Source organism: Apteryx mantelli, chromosome 7, assembly GCF_036417845.1.
Source record: "Apteryx mantelli isolate bAptMan1 chromosome 7, bAptMan1.hap1, whole genome shotgun sequence".
NCBI classification, from domain to species: domain Eukaryota; kingdom Metazoa; phylum Chordata; class Aves; order Apterygiformes; family Apterygidae; genus Apteryx; species Apteryx mantelli.
In genome coordinates, this window is record NC_089984.1 from 26,938,624 (window position 1) to 26,954,080 (window position 15,457).

At 35.7% G+C, this 15,457-nt stretch overlaps 1 protein-coding gene across 2 annotated transcripts in view; it reads left to right on the forward strand.

Annotated features, from left to right (window-relative positions):
• Window positions 1–15,457, forward strand: part of CPEB3 (cytoplasmic polyadenylation element binding protein 3) — a 90,404-nt gene that overhangs the window by 24,273 nt on the left and 50,674 nt on the right. Inside the window, exon 3 of one of the 2 annotated variants that reach the window (XM_013951149.2) lies at window positions 3,149–3,308. In XM_013951149.2, the coding sequence (XP_013806603.1) occupies window positions 3,149–3,308 (160 nt within the window). The remainder of the gene's footprint in view (window positions 1–3,148; window positions 3,309–15,457) is intronic. The other variant, XM_067300077.1, reaches the window with a different exon arrangement.

Consider the following 15,457-nt stretch of genomic DNA (forward strand, 5'->3'; position numbering starts at 1 on the left):
GCTCTTTCCAGCCTCCAAGATGGTAATCTCAGAAATGTTTGAAAGTGGAATAACTATCATTGTGGCAAAAGAAGCAATCCTGCCCTTTTGCTCTCCTGCCAGTGTTAGTTTTGCCAGCTCAGCTCTCTGGTACAGCTGGATAGTAAACCAGATCAGGGGACAGACCTGACTGAAAAATACTTCCTTACCACTAACTCCCTATTTTGGGATACAAGCTGTATGTTAGCTTTAATATTTTCTATTCTAAAACATACTGTAGTCCAGTACTGTAAAACTTGGGTTACTCACAACACAATCTTTTAGATAAATATTTTAAAAGAAACAAATAGAAAAAGACAACTAAAATTCTTGCTTTGGGGCAATAGTATAGGTACTGTTTGAGTTATTGATATATCACAAGAATGGAAATCTTTACATCCAACTTCTGCTTTTTTTCTTTTCGATTTAGCCTTGCATTTGTTTTAAGAAAGTGAATATGAAATAAAAGCAACTCTTCCACCTACTTCACGCTACCAAGCAGTGAGTTGCTTTAAATAAAGTAAAATTTTCTGATAGATATGCCAGAAAAAAATAATAACTCAGCTTTTTTTTTTTTGGGGGGGGGGGTGTCAAGACCTACTTTAGATTACCTGGCATAAATTTTATTTCATATTACATGTATATGTATGTACACACACAACATACATATTGATCAACTTGCATAGATCAAGTACATTTTTATACCATATACAAATGTTGGCATTTTTACCAGCTGCAGAGAGCATGAAAATCAGAAACAATAGCATCTGAATTAAGTGATAAAAATCAGTGAGCTCACTTGAATTTTAATGTTTAATACAGCTTCTACCAGGGAAAAAAAAAAGATTCTTTGTACATAATGTTTGACTGTCACAAAATGCTCAGTAGATGAAATAAATGCATGAAGAAAATAGTGCTGTTCCACTTTTAGAAAATTTTTTATTTTGATTCTTGAATAGTAATATAAAAAGAAATCTTAATTATACCAGTGAATTCATACTCTTTCTGTTTTTTTTAACATAGCATAAGAAAAAGAGTGTTCATGAGAAATAATGTGTATGTATTAAGATAAAATTTGAGTTAAATTTTCTATTAATACCGCTACTCCTTGTCTAAGGATTTTAAATTTTATTCTTGCAAGCCAGATTATTATCTTGAAGTAACCAGTGTGTGGAAAAGATTCTTCCAGGAATTTTCTGAGTATAAATGTGACATTGAAGGTTTCAGCTTGCCCAGTGGAATTTATTAACTGTAGCATAACACAGCGTATGAAGAAAAAATGAAAACTGTCATCTTTTACCTACTTGTGCTTTACATTTTATTGGTAGTGGTGAGAATAAGAAAAATAATGTTTTTCTTTTTTTTTTTTTAAACTGTCTGACTAGAACAAGGGAACCATTCTATTATATTGCCTCAGCACATACAGTGCTCTAGATACTAGAGATTAGTGAATTCCCTGGTCAGGATGGCACACAGGTAGATTGCTCCTTCCATAATATTATCAAGACCTCTGTTTATCCAAAGTTTGAATAATGCTGGAACAGGATTTCTAGCTTTTACTTTAGATATTTTTCTATAGTATAATTTATCATATTGCTAAAACTTTTCCCTAATGTCAATCCTAATATTCCTTTGCTTACTTTCATTCTCTTAAGTACACGTACTTTCTTTTCTCTTCCATTTTATTAAACTATTTGGATAATTTACTCCTGTAGTTCCTTATCTATTAGTCCCTATCAGTCAAGTCATATATAGGCATACCTCGGAGATATTGTGGGTTTGCTTCCAGACCACCGCCATAAAGCAAATATCTCAATAAAGTGAGTCTCATGAATTTTTTGGTTTCCCAGTACATATAAAAGTTATGTTTACACTATACTGTAGTCTATTAAGTGTGCAATAGCATTATGTCTAAAAAAACAATGTACAAAATGTGACACAGAGACACAAAGTGAGCACGTGCTGTTGGAAAAATGGTGCCGATAGACTTGCTTGACGCAGGGTTGCCAGAAACCTTCAATTTGTTTTTTTAAAAAAAAGCATTATCTGCAAAGCGCAATGAAGCGAAACGCAATAAAACGAGGTATGCCTGTACATGCGTTTTGTCTATTAACCTTGCATGCTGGGGGAAATGAAGGGAAGAGGAAATTTTTTGTATGCTTGAAAGGATTAGAATCTTCCCTGTAAAGCTTCCCAGGTTTTGTTGTTGTCCTTTGACCTCTTAAATTCTTCTCCATACTAAGTAAAATATTTAAAAGTAATAGACTAAATATTTCATACACTCTCTTCTGAGTAGAATCATCTTCTAATATTGTTAACTTGAATAACACTTCTGCTTTCTCAGGTTATTTGTCAATGTAAATTGTTTATATCTGTTTTTACCTTATAAAATATAAAGATATTTAGGTCTTTAAGAATAAAGCTGAACTTTGAAATTGTGATTTTAATAGGAGACCCGTTAAAACGTTTTAAAAACAATTTAAAGAAAAATAGTTCAACTGCAGCAAATTAAAAATCAGAAATTCAAACTAAACAAACCCTTACTCAGGTTTTTGAGTGCCTTATTCTGAAAGTGCTGCATATCCTATCTTGCTTTTGTCTTCCTTCTAGTGTACCTTCCATAAACCTGTGAGGTTCCTGTTAGACATTTGAGGAATCAGTCAGTACTTTCTGGGACAAATATGTTTGCTGGCTTCTTCAGCATTGCTTGCTTCTGCTCCGTGTTAAGGTAGCACTGTGTCAGAAGATGGATGAAGAAGCTGTAAAACAAACAAAAATCTCTGAAATCCTAAACAACTTAACTTCTCCAGCACAAACTTTTAATACTGTTTTATTTCTAAGTTGTTATTTAAATTATTAGAATTAAGTATTGGTTGTACGTATTTTTTAGAAATACTGAAAAGCTTCTCTGCATAGCTGTATTGGTGAAAGCAGTGGATGCAAAATGAAGACTATCATTTTAGCAATTGTAGATATTTATTTGCTAATTTCTTTTCTTGTTGATAGCACTTTTTATATTTTACATGTTGGACTCCATGCTGGAGTTTTACAAAATAAGAAATGAGCCTGTATTAGAAAATGATTACTCTATAACAGTCTTTTTTTTCCTTCCTTTTGTTTTTTTTTTTAGGACCGGAATAGGCCCTATGACACTTTTAACTTGCACTCTTTGGAAAATTCCTTAATGGATATGATAAGGACTGATCATGAGCCTCTGAAAGGTAAACACTACCCTCCCAGTGGCCCACCAATGAGTTTCGCTGATATAATGTGGAGGAATCATTTTACAGGTTAGGAATATTCATATGTCCGTGCTTGCTTGGTGTTTAAACAAAAATCAGCTTTTCAGTATTGCTGTAACCGTTTTGCTAATGAATGAGTTGTCAGTTATGTAAAACTCTTTTCCCTTCTTAAGATAATGTTCTCTAGGAGAGTAAGGTGAAATGTCTATACATTTATTGTAAGTGCACAATCATAATATTATCTAATAACTGGCATTTCTGAAATTGCTTTCATTTTGTGTATTAGCAAACTGCTCGGTTGGGTCTCCTGCTGCAGTCACCCACTTCAGAAAATGTACAGTGAAACTGGAGTCCAATCATTCTGTTCAACGTCTTGTTCAAAATTAATATTACTTTTGGTTTTGGATGATCCGCTAATTTATGGGGTTGTAAAACAACCACTTGATCATGCTAACTCCGTACAGTTGTTTCACATCTGTTTTTATAAATGTATCTTGATTTGGATTTCATACAGCTAGAGGAGAGCCAACAAGCGTTAGATTGTGCTAAGTGCTGGGAAATTTTGATTTCTTATGCTACAGGACTGTATCTGTTCTATCAGTTGCAGCATGGCAGATGAAACTATTTCTAGTACTTACCTGACACTGAATAATGAAGAGTTGGGGCAGTTTTTCAATGAATAATTATTCCTAATTGATCTACACACTCATCTGGCTTAATCTTTCATTGGTTAAATTTCAAAACAGGTACACAGTCTTGCTCGCAGAGTTGCTAAGCATTTTCCTGTGAGGACTAAAGTTAATAATAAACCATCTACAAAACAAGTATTGAGCTACATATTATTCCCAAACTCTAACAAATCAGGACACTGGACCCAAAAGAGAAGAAATATGCTTTTGTATGCACTTATGCATATACATAATACATACTCTTCTGATAAGAGAATTGCCTCATCTCTCCCTGTCCTCATGTATATATTACATATGAAAAAACACTTCTGGTTCATGTGCCTCTTTCACCATCTTTCTGGGTATGTTTTTTTTTTATACCATTCCAAACTGGATTCTGTACTCTCAGCTTTTTTAACCTGTGCTTTTCACTATTATCCTGAAACTTCCTGTGTCACAGCCTTCATACTTTCAAGTCTTTAAGCGTTACTCAGCTGTCTGAAATGGCAGGTTGATCTTGTCTAAAATGGAAAGTCTGACCACAGTCCTCCAACAAAAGTGTTAACCTGAAGTTCATAAAAATCAAGCTCTACAAAATTGAGGTTTCTGCTGGATATACATTTTATATGGCTGATAATTTTCATCTCTATCAAAAAAAAAATCCAAATTGCTGTTATGGAGATTTAAGCATTCATTATGTCCCATTAACTTTATTATAATGTAGCTAAATATGTTAAAATATACAAATTGAGACTCATTTTTTAAAAGCTGAATTTCCATATGAACCTGAGTAATGAAAAAGAGGAAAACAGCATTAGAAGTTGTATTACTCTAGAAAAAGACTTTAAAATCATACCAGAGTCATTTTGCTTATACTTCTATCATTGTCTCTCTTAACCATTTTTTTTAATGTTTCAGATCACAATCTTAGAGGCACACAAAATAGTAACGGATACAACTCGTTCATTCTTTTGTGGTGTTAGCTTATCCTATCAAAAATAGTTTCCAGCAGTCAGCTGAGCTATTTTTATTTTATGTGCTGTAAGTGGCATATACCACAGCTGCAGCTCAGTGTGTCATAACACCATTTTATATTGAAATTTTGTTGATATCTCAATGCATGAGGTAAAAATGGAATTCTTAGTTTTATTAAAATTCATGCTTTTCAAGCAAAATATCCTTTTCCAAAAAAATATTTTTATCTCTGCTAGGTTATCAATTTATGTAGGAGACTTATTAGTCTAAAGAGGTATTTGAAAGCAGTAGCAACTGTTCTTCCTCTGCTAAAAGAGGAAAAGCAAAGAATTGAGTATTAATTGTAAAATTTGAGTTAGTCTTTTCCATTTGCCAGTAGGGCTGTTAGCTTAATTTTCTCTCTACGAAAGGTTCCTGTCCCTGGCTGAACGTCCTCTTTCCAACTATGAGATCGTCTCGTTCAGTGCTGCCATCAGTGTTGTCCCTCCTGCCTTGTTACCTAGCTCCTTTCCAGATCTCTGTCCAGTTACTGCTGGAGAATTCTTGTCCGCTATTAGTTCTCTCTCTCTATCTCTGCCCAGCTGTTGTTTTTCCGCTGATAGAATCAATTCCCTCCCTTGCTTTCTTTTCCTCCTCCCTTCAGCTGCAGAGCTGACTTTGCTCACCTCCAGCCCTGGCCTGACCTAGCGTGCACTCTCCCCTCCTCCTGGTTTCGCACCGTGCAGCATGACTGGCAATATTCGCAGGAGTGGCTGTTCCAGCACGGATTCATTCTCTCCTCCAGGAAGAAGCGTCGTCTTCCTCTGTGTTCAACAGATCTACCTTATTATTTTAACTTAATCCTTTTCCTAAAAAACTAACCATTTCTCTGCCAACTTTGATCCACTCAAATCATTCTCCTACTGCGTTTTCTCTGTTGTCTTTTCAGAGAAAATTGATAGCTTGACTCTTCCCTTATACCTGTAACTTTCTCCTTTTCCCCTACCACAGATGCAGAAGGTTTTCATTTGCTGCCCTTCTCTGTACCTTCCTCAGATTTCACTTCATCTTGTAATCTCACTTTCTTATTTATCCCACTCTCCTCTGGCCCTCCCCCTTACAGTATCAGCACATTTTAGTCTGTAAACACCTTGAGAAAATATGTGATCTACTGTGCTTGGTTTTGCTTTGTTCCACCATTGTCACTTCTTCATTTATGTTCTCCTGAAAGCTTTTTGAATAAACTGTTTATATACTTCAGAAACTTGATTTTCAGTTCCTCCTAGACATTCCAGTGTGAATGCCTCTTGTACTAAATTGAACCTGCTCTTTCTGAAATATAGTAGCTTAACCAAATTTCAGAGCTAGTAATCTATCTTTGTTTTCCTTTTATAGTCAACTATGTTTTGTTTCATTTTTTGTTTTGTTTTCCTTGAAATCTTGGCTTCTTCTGTCATCTGTGACTATGTCCTCTCTTAGTTTTTGTGCAGCTTTTTCCTGTATAGATAGTAGGTAGAACTACCACAAAAAAACCCAAATAGTTAAACAAAACAAACAAAGTAATGAGATGGCTTTCTTGCAAATTACTTATCTTTTTAATCATTCACCTTTTGGTAAACGAGCCTTGTTTTCTCAGGCAGTTTTTGCTAGGAGCACTTACATGTCACTTGGCCTTATTAGTTTTAATACTTACCATACAAGTTTTTAAACAGAAGAGATGAACAGATGAGTAGCAATGGCCTCTGGTTTTGAAAATAGATGGAAAGATTTAATTCTATCAAAAGCTCTGCAGGTCGTGGGACCTACAACGTGTGGTACAAAGCCAGTTAAGCTATTTCAGGATAATGTCAACCTGCCACTGGGCAACAAAGTTTTCAGCAAATGCATATTTTAGCAGTACTTTCTGTGTATTTATTCATTAGTGAAATATTGCCTGTAGTGTGTCTGAACTTAGAAACTTTGCTTGGAGCATAGCTCTTAGTGTCGTACGTGCACCCTCACATCCCAACAGATACCTGAAACAAAAAAATAATGGTTTTGGTTATAGGACAACAGCTCTTGATTAGAACGTGAATGGAAGGGTTAACTTTAAAGGTTCTGATACGAAGAACAGACTGAGATGGTTCTGGGATATTTTCTTCTCTTTTGGGGGTAGATAAGTTGCTTGTGCTCTGCTTTGTTCTGTGGGGGTGTGGGGAAGAGGTTTGGGGGTGTGAAAGGAAGAGTCTGTCATCTTGTTTGTAGTCGTTGAAGCTTCGTAGCTGCTATGAAGCTGGTGTGTGATCAGACTTTGTCCTGTGGGCATGGAAGTTGACAGTTTGTTTCAAGGTCACTGAAGCAGGTCACTTTTTTTTTTTTTAATGCTCCACTTGGCTTTGGGAGGGCATGTGATTCAGTGGCTTTTTTTTTGGTGTTGCTTGCAAGTGTGGATGGAACAAGAGAGACTGCAGGGTTGTTAGTGCAGCAGAAATGAAATGATCTTCAGTCTCACAATATTGAATTACTCACATTGACATAGTGCTAACTCAGTCTGATTGGCAGCTTGCTTGGTCCCCTCCGCCTAGGATCGTTTAGTTCTTCTGGGGTGTTTCTTGCTGTAAGAGAGAACTGATACCTAACTCTGAGGTTTCTGGACTTAGATAAATCAACAACTTACCCTTCTATGCTGCAATTTATCTTGAGACCAGTCTTGGGAGAAGGTTTTCAGTGTCAGCTCTTATACTGTCTCTGTCCGATCCACCCACCCCGGCTTTTCCTGCTAAATAGGGATATTCTGTTATAGGTTCCTCTCTTTCTGTCTTCATAGTCTGGGGATTGTGTAGCTTTACAAATTATTTTACTTTTTCAAGCTTTGAGAGCTAAAGACTGTTTGTTTAATTTTTAAAAGTCTCATTTTCTCCCTCTCCCAAGACAGTTAGACTTCCCTACCCCTTTTTTCTGCTATCAAGACCAATTTCAACATTTGTTTTTTCCTCTTTCAGTCAATACTCAAATCCTTTCCTCCCTCAAAGAGGAGGGAAAAAAGAGAAAAATGTACAATAAAGGAACTGATAAGATTCTTCCTGTTAAAGATGAATTATTGGATATGGCCATGGGCATCTGGTTGATTTGTATGTCATTCATAACCAGGCCTACATTGCAAAAGTGTAAAAATTTTCTAAGATGGTTTTCCTGAACTACCTGTCTTATTTATTCTCTGGGCTGCCAATAAAATATATCATACATTACAAAAATATTGGAGAGATTTTTCCTTGAGCGAGGAAAGGACATATTTGCAATATTTTATGTCCTATTGGTACTTATTATGCACTGCTTCCACAAAATGCTGCCAGGAAACACTGAATTATGAAAATAACTATGGGTATGTGCTATTTATTACTGACTAAACCATTTTCTCTTTCCTACATCAGTGTCTCCTGTCTATGGTGTAATGTGTCAGTGTTGCAATATGTTTATCAGTGTCAAACTATTGCATTACAAAACAAACAGAGGCATTTTGATCTATAAAAAATATTTTGATCAGTAATAACTAGCAGCTGCCCTTGTTCTATTTTAAAATAATTAAAGAGTATTTCAGCTGTGTTAGATCATGTGCTATACACATGTTACTGACTGGTCATGAAACTGAATAAAATATAAAATTGGGTGAGAAATCATAACCATTTGAAATATTTTTTTATTGTACTGTTATAGTAGATAACTCTGTAATATTTGTTTTTCATTCGAAGTCAGAGCGAAAACAAACTTCATAATGTGCAAATCCCCAACCAAGCAGAAATTCTGAGTTTTTATGATGTATCGATGAGGCAGATCTTCAAGTATCAGTATTTGGAGGCAACACATGTACAAGGACAGTTTCAGTAGTAGGTTTTATTAAAATTAATTTTACTGGATGTCAAACTCTAGAAGTGATACATATTGAATCTGTGCTAATTATGTGATCCTATTTCAGTAGAGAGTACACACTTGCTGACTAAGCGTTTGTTGATTTGAGATTGTTTGAGACTTTGAATACAAATGAAAACCATTCAGAGAGAAATAGTGTTTATGGGGAAACTTTTGATTTTGTTTTTCAGTACTTACTATGGATACTACTACATAAAATTTAAGACTTTTTTTTTAAAGGTAACTGAGCTATATTTTATGAGGTTTGAGCACAGTGTTTGAAGTGAGTTAGAATATTGGGATACATCTAGAATAGATGTTTGCTTTTCCATCTTGATCTTCATGTGCATGGTTTTGTTCACGTGCACTGAGGGTTTTGCACCTTCAGTGCATGGTTTTGTTCTGCTCTAGTTGTTCGTACGTTTTTTTGGTTTTGGTTTTGCTTTTTTTAAGCAAAGGTGTAAGCTTGCTGTGTGACCTGAGGAAGGTGAATGACCATAGCTGTGTTCCCAGTCAGCAGCTGCACACAAAGGTCGTGCAAATAGAGCAAATGTCACCTCAGCCCTAGAAATGGGGCCACCTAGGCACAACTCTCTGTAACACTTGTTAGAAAAAGTGCACTGTAACAGCAGTTCTTAAAATCTTGATGCTCATCAGACTCCTTTCTGTAAATACACATGAAAAACAGAGTGAGTAGACAGATGTGTTTGCGCATCTATTTATGTGTAAAATTAGGCCACCCGAGCTAATCCTTTTAAAGGAAACATGCTCTATTTCCTTTGCATTTTAATCACTGCTTATACAAGAAAATCCTTCTTTAATCGTTGTTTCAGGACAGAATATGACCGTTAAAGGATTCATATTTTTTTTCTTAAATTAAAAATAGTGTTTACTTCAATGAACCTGTACTATGAGCATACTTCTTAATTCTGCTGCTGACATCAAGCATGTCCTTGTCTTTGACCTGCTGAATCTGTTTTCAGGAGGATTTTTGTTATTGTTTAGGGAGCTGGTGATGCAGATATCAAGTTTTCCTTCTCTTTATTTTCGTTATTTCATTATGTTGTTGAGGACTGGCCTCGCATATACCTAAAACTCTTTTCTTCTTTTTCTCCCTTCTCTCTCCCCTCCCTTCCCTCACAGTTCTGGGAGTTTTGTATGTTTTAATGTAAACTGCTGGTGGAAATGATTGCTTTCGTATTGGTTGTTTTATCCCCCTCCTTTAGATTACCAGTATTCAAGTACAGTTCTAGAGCTACATGTGGAATGGGTATATGTGTACAGATACTTGTCTATGCTTTATAAGTAGAGCTAGATTTTCTTTTATATTCAACAAATCTTGCTGTTAAAACACTAATATTTTGAAAATATAACTGTTTTCAAGATAAAAAACATATTTGTGCAACTTAAAGATATGTAAGACCTTTGATTTGCTTATGAAGAATGCATTTCATAGTAATGTATATATTATTACATTGTATATATTATCATATTTTATAGGTTGCTTTCTCTACTGATTGATGGCATGTATTTGTTTACTCAATGATAGGAAGAAGTTAGTATCAGCAAGCTTTATTACTGATTTTCATAACTGATGATTAGACACTTCTGTTCACATTGCCACGATATGTACTTGCACAGTAAAAATACATACTGTGTAAGCACAATAGATGTCCATTGCTTCCTTTGACAAACAATAGTATTTTTGTTCTACTGAGTATGGTAGTTTGTAAAAGATCTGGGTCTCAAACAGGTGTTTACATTATATGTGTGACCAAAAGGACGATACACAAAGAGAGAGAGAGAGAATAAAACACTGAAACCTCTTCATGGAGTTTTTTTTAATTTGTATAATTCTCTAATCATTCATTATGGAAATACTAACAGACCCTTACTTATATGACTGTTGTTGAAATTGTTTTGGGCCTGTATATTGAAGTAGTGTGGCATCAGTGTGAAGTGTCTGTTTTTGGGGAAAGAAGAGAGAGGGAATGATCTGTGGTCTACTCAGGTAAAAATGATTTAAATTGTTATACTTCACCTGCTTTTTTGGCCATTTGTGAATCATGGAGCAGAGACTCATGGTTGAGCCAACAGCATTTGTTGGGTTGTGCTGTAAACTAGACTCCTTGTTTGAGCTGTTTGAGGGAAGGCTGCCCATGCTTTGATTTTGCACTTTGCATGTCTGAACTTCACTCTACACCACACTTGCTACCTGTTCCTCCAAATAACTATTGCAGCTTTGTATTGACTTTTGTTGGCACCAACTTTGAAATCATATGATAGAAGAGGTAAGAACTGTAAAATACTTATTATGCAACTAAGAAAAGGACGTGTAGTTGACCTAGTCCTGTTGCTGGTTTCATCTGACCTTGCCACTGGAATCTCTAGTCTTAACTTGTCATTGATATCAACAACGGTCTTAAGAACTATGTGAGAGGAAGTTCTTGTTCCCAGTACGTTCACAGATCAAAAGCAGGAACTAGCTTTGCTATTTTTTGACAAAAGTCATGCCAAATACCAATTGCTGTGTTAGTATAAATGGTCAGTCCTGGTGAGAGCCATGAGGTGTAACAGTGCAAGAAGTATATAACCAGAAAAGCTTTCTTGGAATATTGACAGCAAAATTATGCAAATAGCTAACTATAATCTTAAAAATCCTTGACTGAGTGAGTGTTGATGTCCAATAGCTGTTTAGGGTTTCACAAGTTAAGAACCAACAAAAAAAACCCCAAAACCCGCATAATGCACTTAAGACGACAAGATGGGTACCATTCAGAAGTCTCTTAAAGCAAAAGTGATACTTACAGGTCTGGAACTGGTTGGTGATTGGTGTTTCCAAGTTACATTTCAGACACAAGGAAAAATAATAGTAATACCAGCACAAAAATACAATGATGAAATCAAAGATCAATTTTACAGATAGTTGTAAACAGGTCCCTAAAAAGAGAGGATTTTAAAGTCAAGATTAGCATGACCACTGTAGGCAGGCATGGCACTGGACACTCTCAGAACCTGTGATAGTGGTAAACCTGTGCCTGATATCCAGGATTGTCATTTTTGGAACTACTTTCTTTCTGAAAAATATTTGTGTAACTTGAAATTATCCAGACAATTCAAAAAAATTAATTACCTATTTGTCAAAGATTTAATAAAAATGTTCAAATGTGGGGAAAGGTATACTTCCTGAAGTTGTTGGGAAGATTTTAAAATTGTTTCAGAATCATGGCATTTTTCTACAAAGAGAGAGATGAGTTCAAACAGCCATGATTATACACACAATATCAATCATCAGTCACTGAGGTATGCCCTCTCAATAACATTTCTTTAGAAACATCTGGAACAGAGTAAAAGAAATACATGAGGCAAGGCTAAAGAAAGAGAAGGATGTGTTTTTAACCTGGCAGATGTGTTGTCCTGACTTTGACTGAAAATAGGAAAAAATGGCAAACAATATTCACTGTAAAATTTGTAGGCCAAGAAAATATAGACAATAATTCTTTTAGGTCTAAAACTGTTACTGGTGTGTCAGTAAGGTATATAATTAAAGTCTTGAAATCAAGGTGTATTGTATATAGGCTTAATCTTTAGTTTATGATTTCTCATAGTGGCACCGAATAAGGACACACAGTCTTTTCTATTTATTGTTGTTCTTGCCGTTTTGTTAGGAGGAAGGAAAACTTGTATGACAGGAGTTACCTTATGGTTAGAGAGGTTAGGTTTAGATTGTTCTGGTGACATAGCACTTTTTCAACCCATATGCAAACAAACGCCAAGATATTGCATAGGGAAGAACAGTGGAACAAATCAACTAAGGAACCTGAAACTCCTAGCTTCAAGTACTTGAAGCTTGAATAGACAAAGAAAGGTAAAATGTGAGTCACTTTGGCATTATCATGGAAGTCATTTGGAATATCTAGAAAGCAATAACTTGTCTGAACTGGGAAGGCAAAAAACGTGTTTGCTCTCTTAACCATATTTACTCATTGAGAATTAAATTTGTCTTCTGTTGAAAGCATTTCTACCTGACTTAAGTGACAATTGTAAATTGACCAAAAGTATAGACAGAGCTCTGAAATGACTTTGAAAACTAATGCATTAGGAAAATAGTAGATATAAATTCATTTCATTCATCTAAGTTAATATCCTGTTATTTCCAGCATAATTCAGAAAAGACGCACGTACAAATGTATGTGCTTAGAGCACTTGAGATGTCCTCTAAGAATGAAGTTGGAGTGTCTGCCATGGCAAGCATGATATCGGACGCACAGCACTTAGGCAGGCCGCCCAGGAGAATCCATCTGAGCGCTGCTAGTAGAGAGAGCTCCAGGAATGTGATGGCCTAGGAATCATGCAAAGAGCAGCCTGGGTTATACAAAAGTGATTGAACCCTTGTGTGTACTCTGAAATGCTTAAAGAGTAGAAGTATGCAACTGGATTCAAAATAAAAATTTTTTTTTTGAATTAGCCATTGAAAAGACTTATGTTTAAGAGTTTTTGTTGCAGCCTAAGTACAGTAATAATGTGTGTTATAAAAGTATATAATTGAAAATACATTCTGTAGACAGTTATGAAACCAAGACAAGCAAACCGAAAATGGCAGATGTACACTGAATACAAATACTGGGGCCGTTGTTATTGGAAGGGCTCCTATTTATGACTTCAGTGCACTGCTGGAGTCTATAACTTCTGTGATTTAACTTGCATGCATTTCTGCTTATTGTGCTTAAGGTTCTTGAAGAGTAGAAATTTTATCCAGAGATTTCATATTAAAGCTATAATTGGAAATGTGTGCTTACATAGACTTTGTAGAGGTCTAGGTAGCATAAATGTGCTTTTCCCTTAAAATGATTTTTACTATAGTCATGTCTGTGTTTAACCCAAATATTTTCTTCAAAGTACATGTTTGTAACTGCATTTTGCAGTTTTATGCTGCGCCTTCATATAAATTAATAATTTTGGTTTTGTGCTCTCCACTTGTCCCTTAGATAATTATGCATTTCTGTCATCTGCATATGGCTTGTTTTTTCAATTGAATAATTTGTAAAGTATTCAAATACTGTATTTAATTTGAAAGGCTATATAAAAAGGTAACTAATTCTCTCATGATGGGTGCATTAGCAACTTGTTTGAATGCTTTTCATACAAGTGTGTTTTGATAGTGTTTTGTTAGTTTGCTGTGGAATTGGGGGTTCTCTGAAGACGCACAGAATTATCCCACACTGTTGCTTAGCCTATATGAGAACATGTCCTGCTTGTGCTGCTCTGTATTTTCTGCTCCTCTTAAAAGATAGCTGACAAGAACAGTTTAAAAATAGCAGGCCAAGGGCAGGTGATAAAATGTCATGCAAGCAGCACCTGGCTCAGCGACTGCCTGGAGGGAGAAAAAGCCCAAGCCCAGATGTCACAGATACGGTTCTATTTCTGTAGCTGGTCAAACAGCAGAATTTCAGCTTCAGCGAAGGAAGAGAGAGGAGGCAACCCCCACGCAGTCTGCATTCGTATTTTACTCTCTTTTTTTCATAGCAGTCCCCTCTTTTCTATTACAAGTATTAATTTACAAGTATAGCTTATTATATATGCCCAATCTCTAAAAAATACCTGTAACCTCATGCTCATTAGTATACTGTTAAGCAAGGGGAGCTGCTATCAACCTGACAAGATTTCTGGGATATTTAGCAGAGGCATATGCTAACTGAGATAATGGCAGTTTCAATGGTTCTGCAGTGTCACATTAATGTGAAAATATATTGTGATCTATAGGCGATTATGTCTGTAACTAGGAATTCTGAAATACTTAATGAAGATCTCCTAAGAAGTTTTGTCTAAGGAGTTGGAAACTAAAATGGAAATTTCATTTACCTTTCTTCTCCCCTCGCCCTGTTTTCTGGAGGTTTCTGGAGGTTTCCTTTGTTATACTCTTACTGTGGGGGCGCTTTTTTCTAAAGGAACGAGCAATTTATCATCTGAAGAAAATTTATTTGTTTTTTTTAAACTGCTTGTGACTTGGTTTCAGAAGTGTCCTGAAACCTCTTGTTACATCTGTTCAGAAAGAGTATTAATTACAGCACAACAGTCTCTGTGACTTCAAATAGAAGGCTTTAATTTCTTCGGAGGAGCTAAAAATATTGGAGAAGAAGAAACTAGAAGATTGGCCTCAGTTCCGTTCTGTGAAAGCATATTTGTTAAAACAGTTTGGTAGAAGTAGGGAAGGGAATTTACACTAGAGGAACTTACTGGTTAGATTTTCTTTAGTGTAGCGAGTGGATCTTGAGCTCCCAGGTTCGAGTGCCCATGTATTAAAAAAATGGAAGCCGCCTGCTTCCTTAGCACCCAAACTTAACCACAAATCTAACGCTAGAGACAGTATATGAAATGGATTTCAACACTTGTAAGTAACTTAAATATATAAAGGAAATAATTCTTAAGTGGCCATATTGATCCTTTTTTAATCCTTTTCCAACCAAGGACTAATATCAGTTTCAACTTTCAATTTGTGCGTGTGTGTGTGGGGGGGGGGGGGGGTAACTAAGAAATTCCTACTTTCCTCAGGGTATGTTTTTTAATGCTTCAGCTTCAGTATCCAGGAAACTAAGACTAATCTGAACAGTAGTAGAATCAGTTCATTTCTTGCTTTGAAAGTGAGCAGATTTTTGTGGGCTAAGTCTCCTTTCAAACAAAGTAACTGAG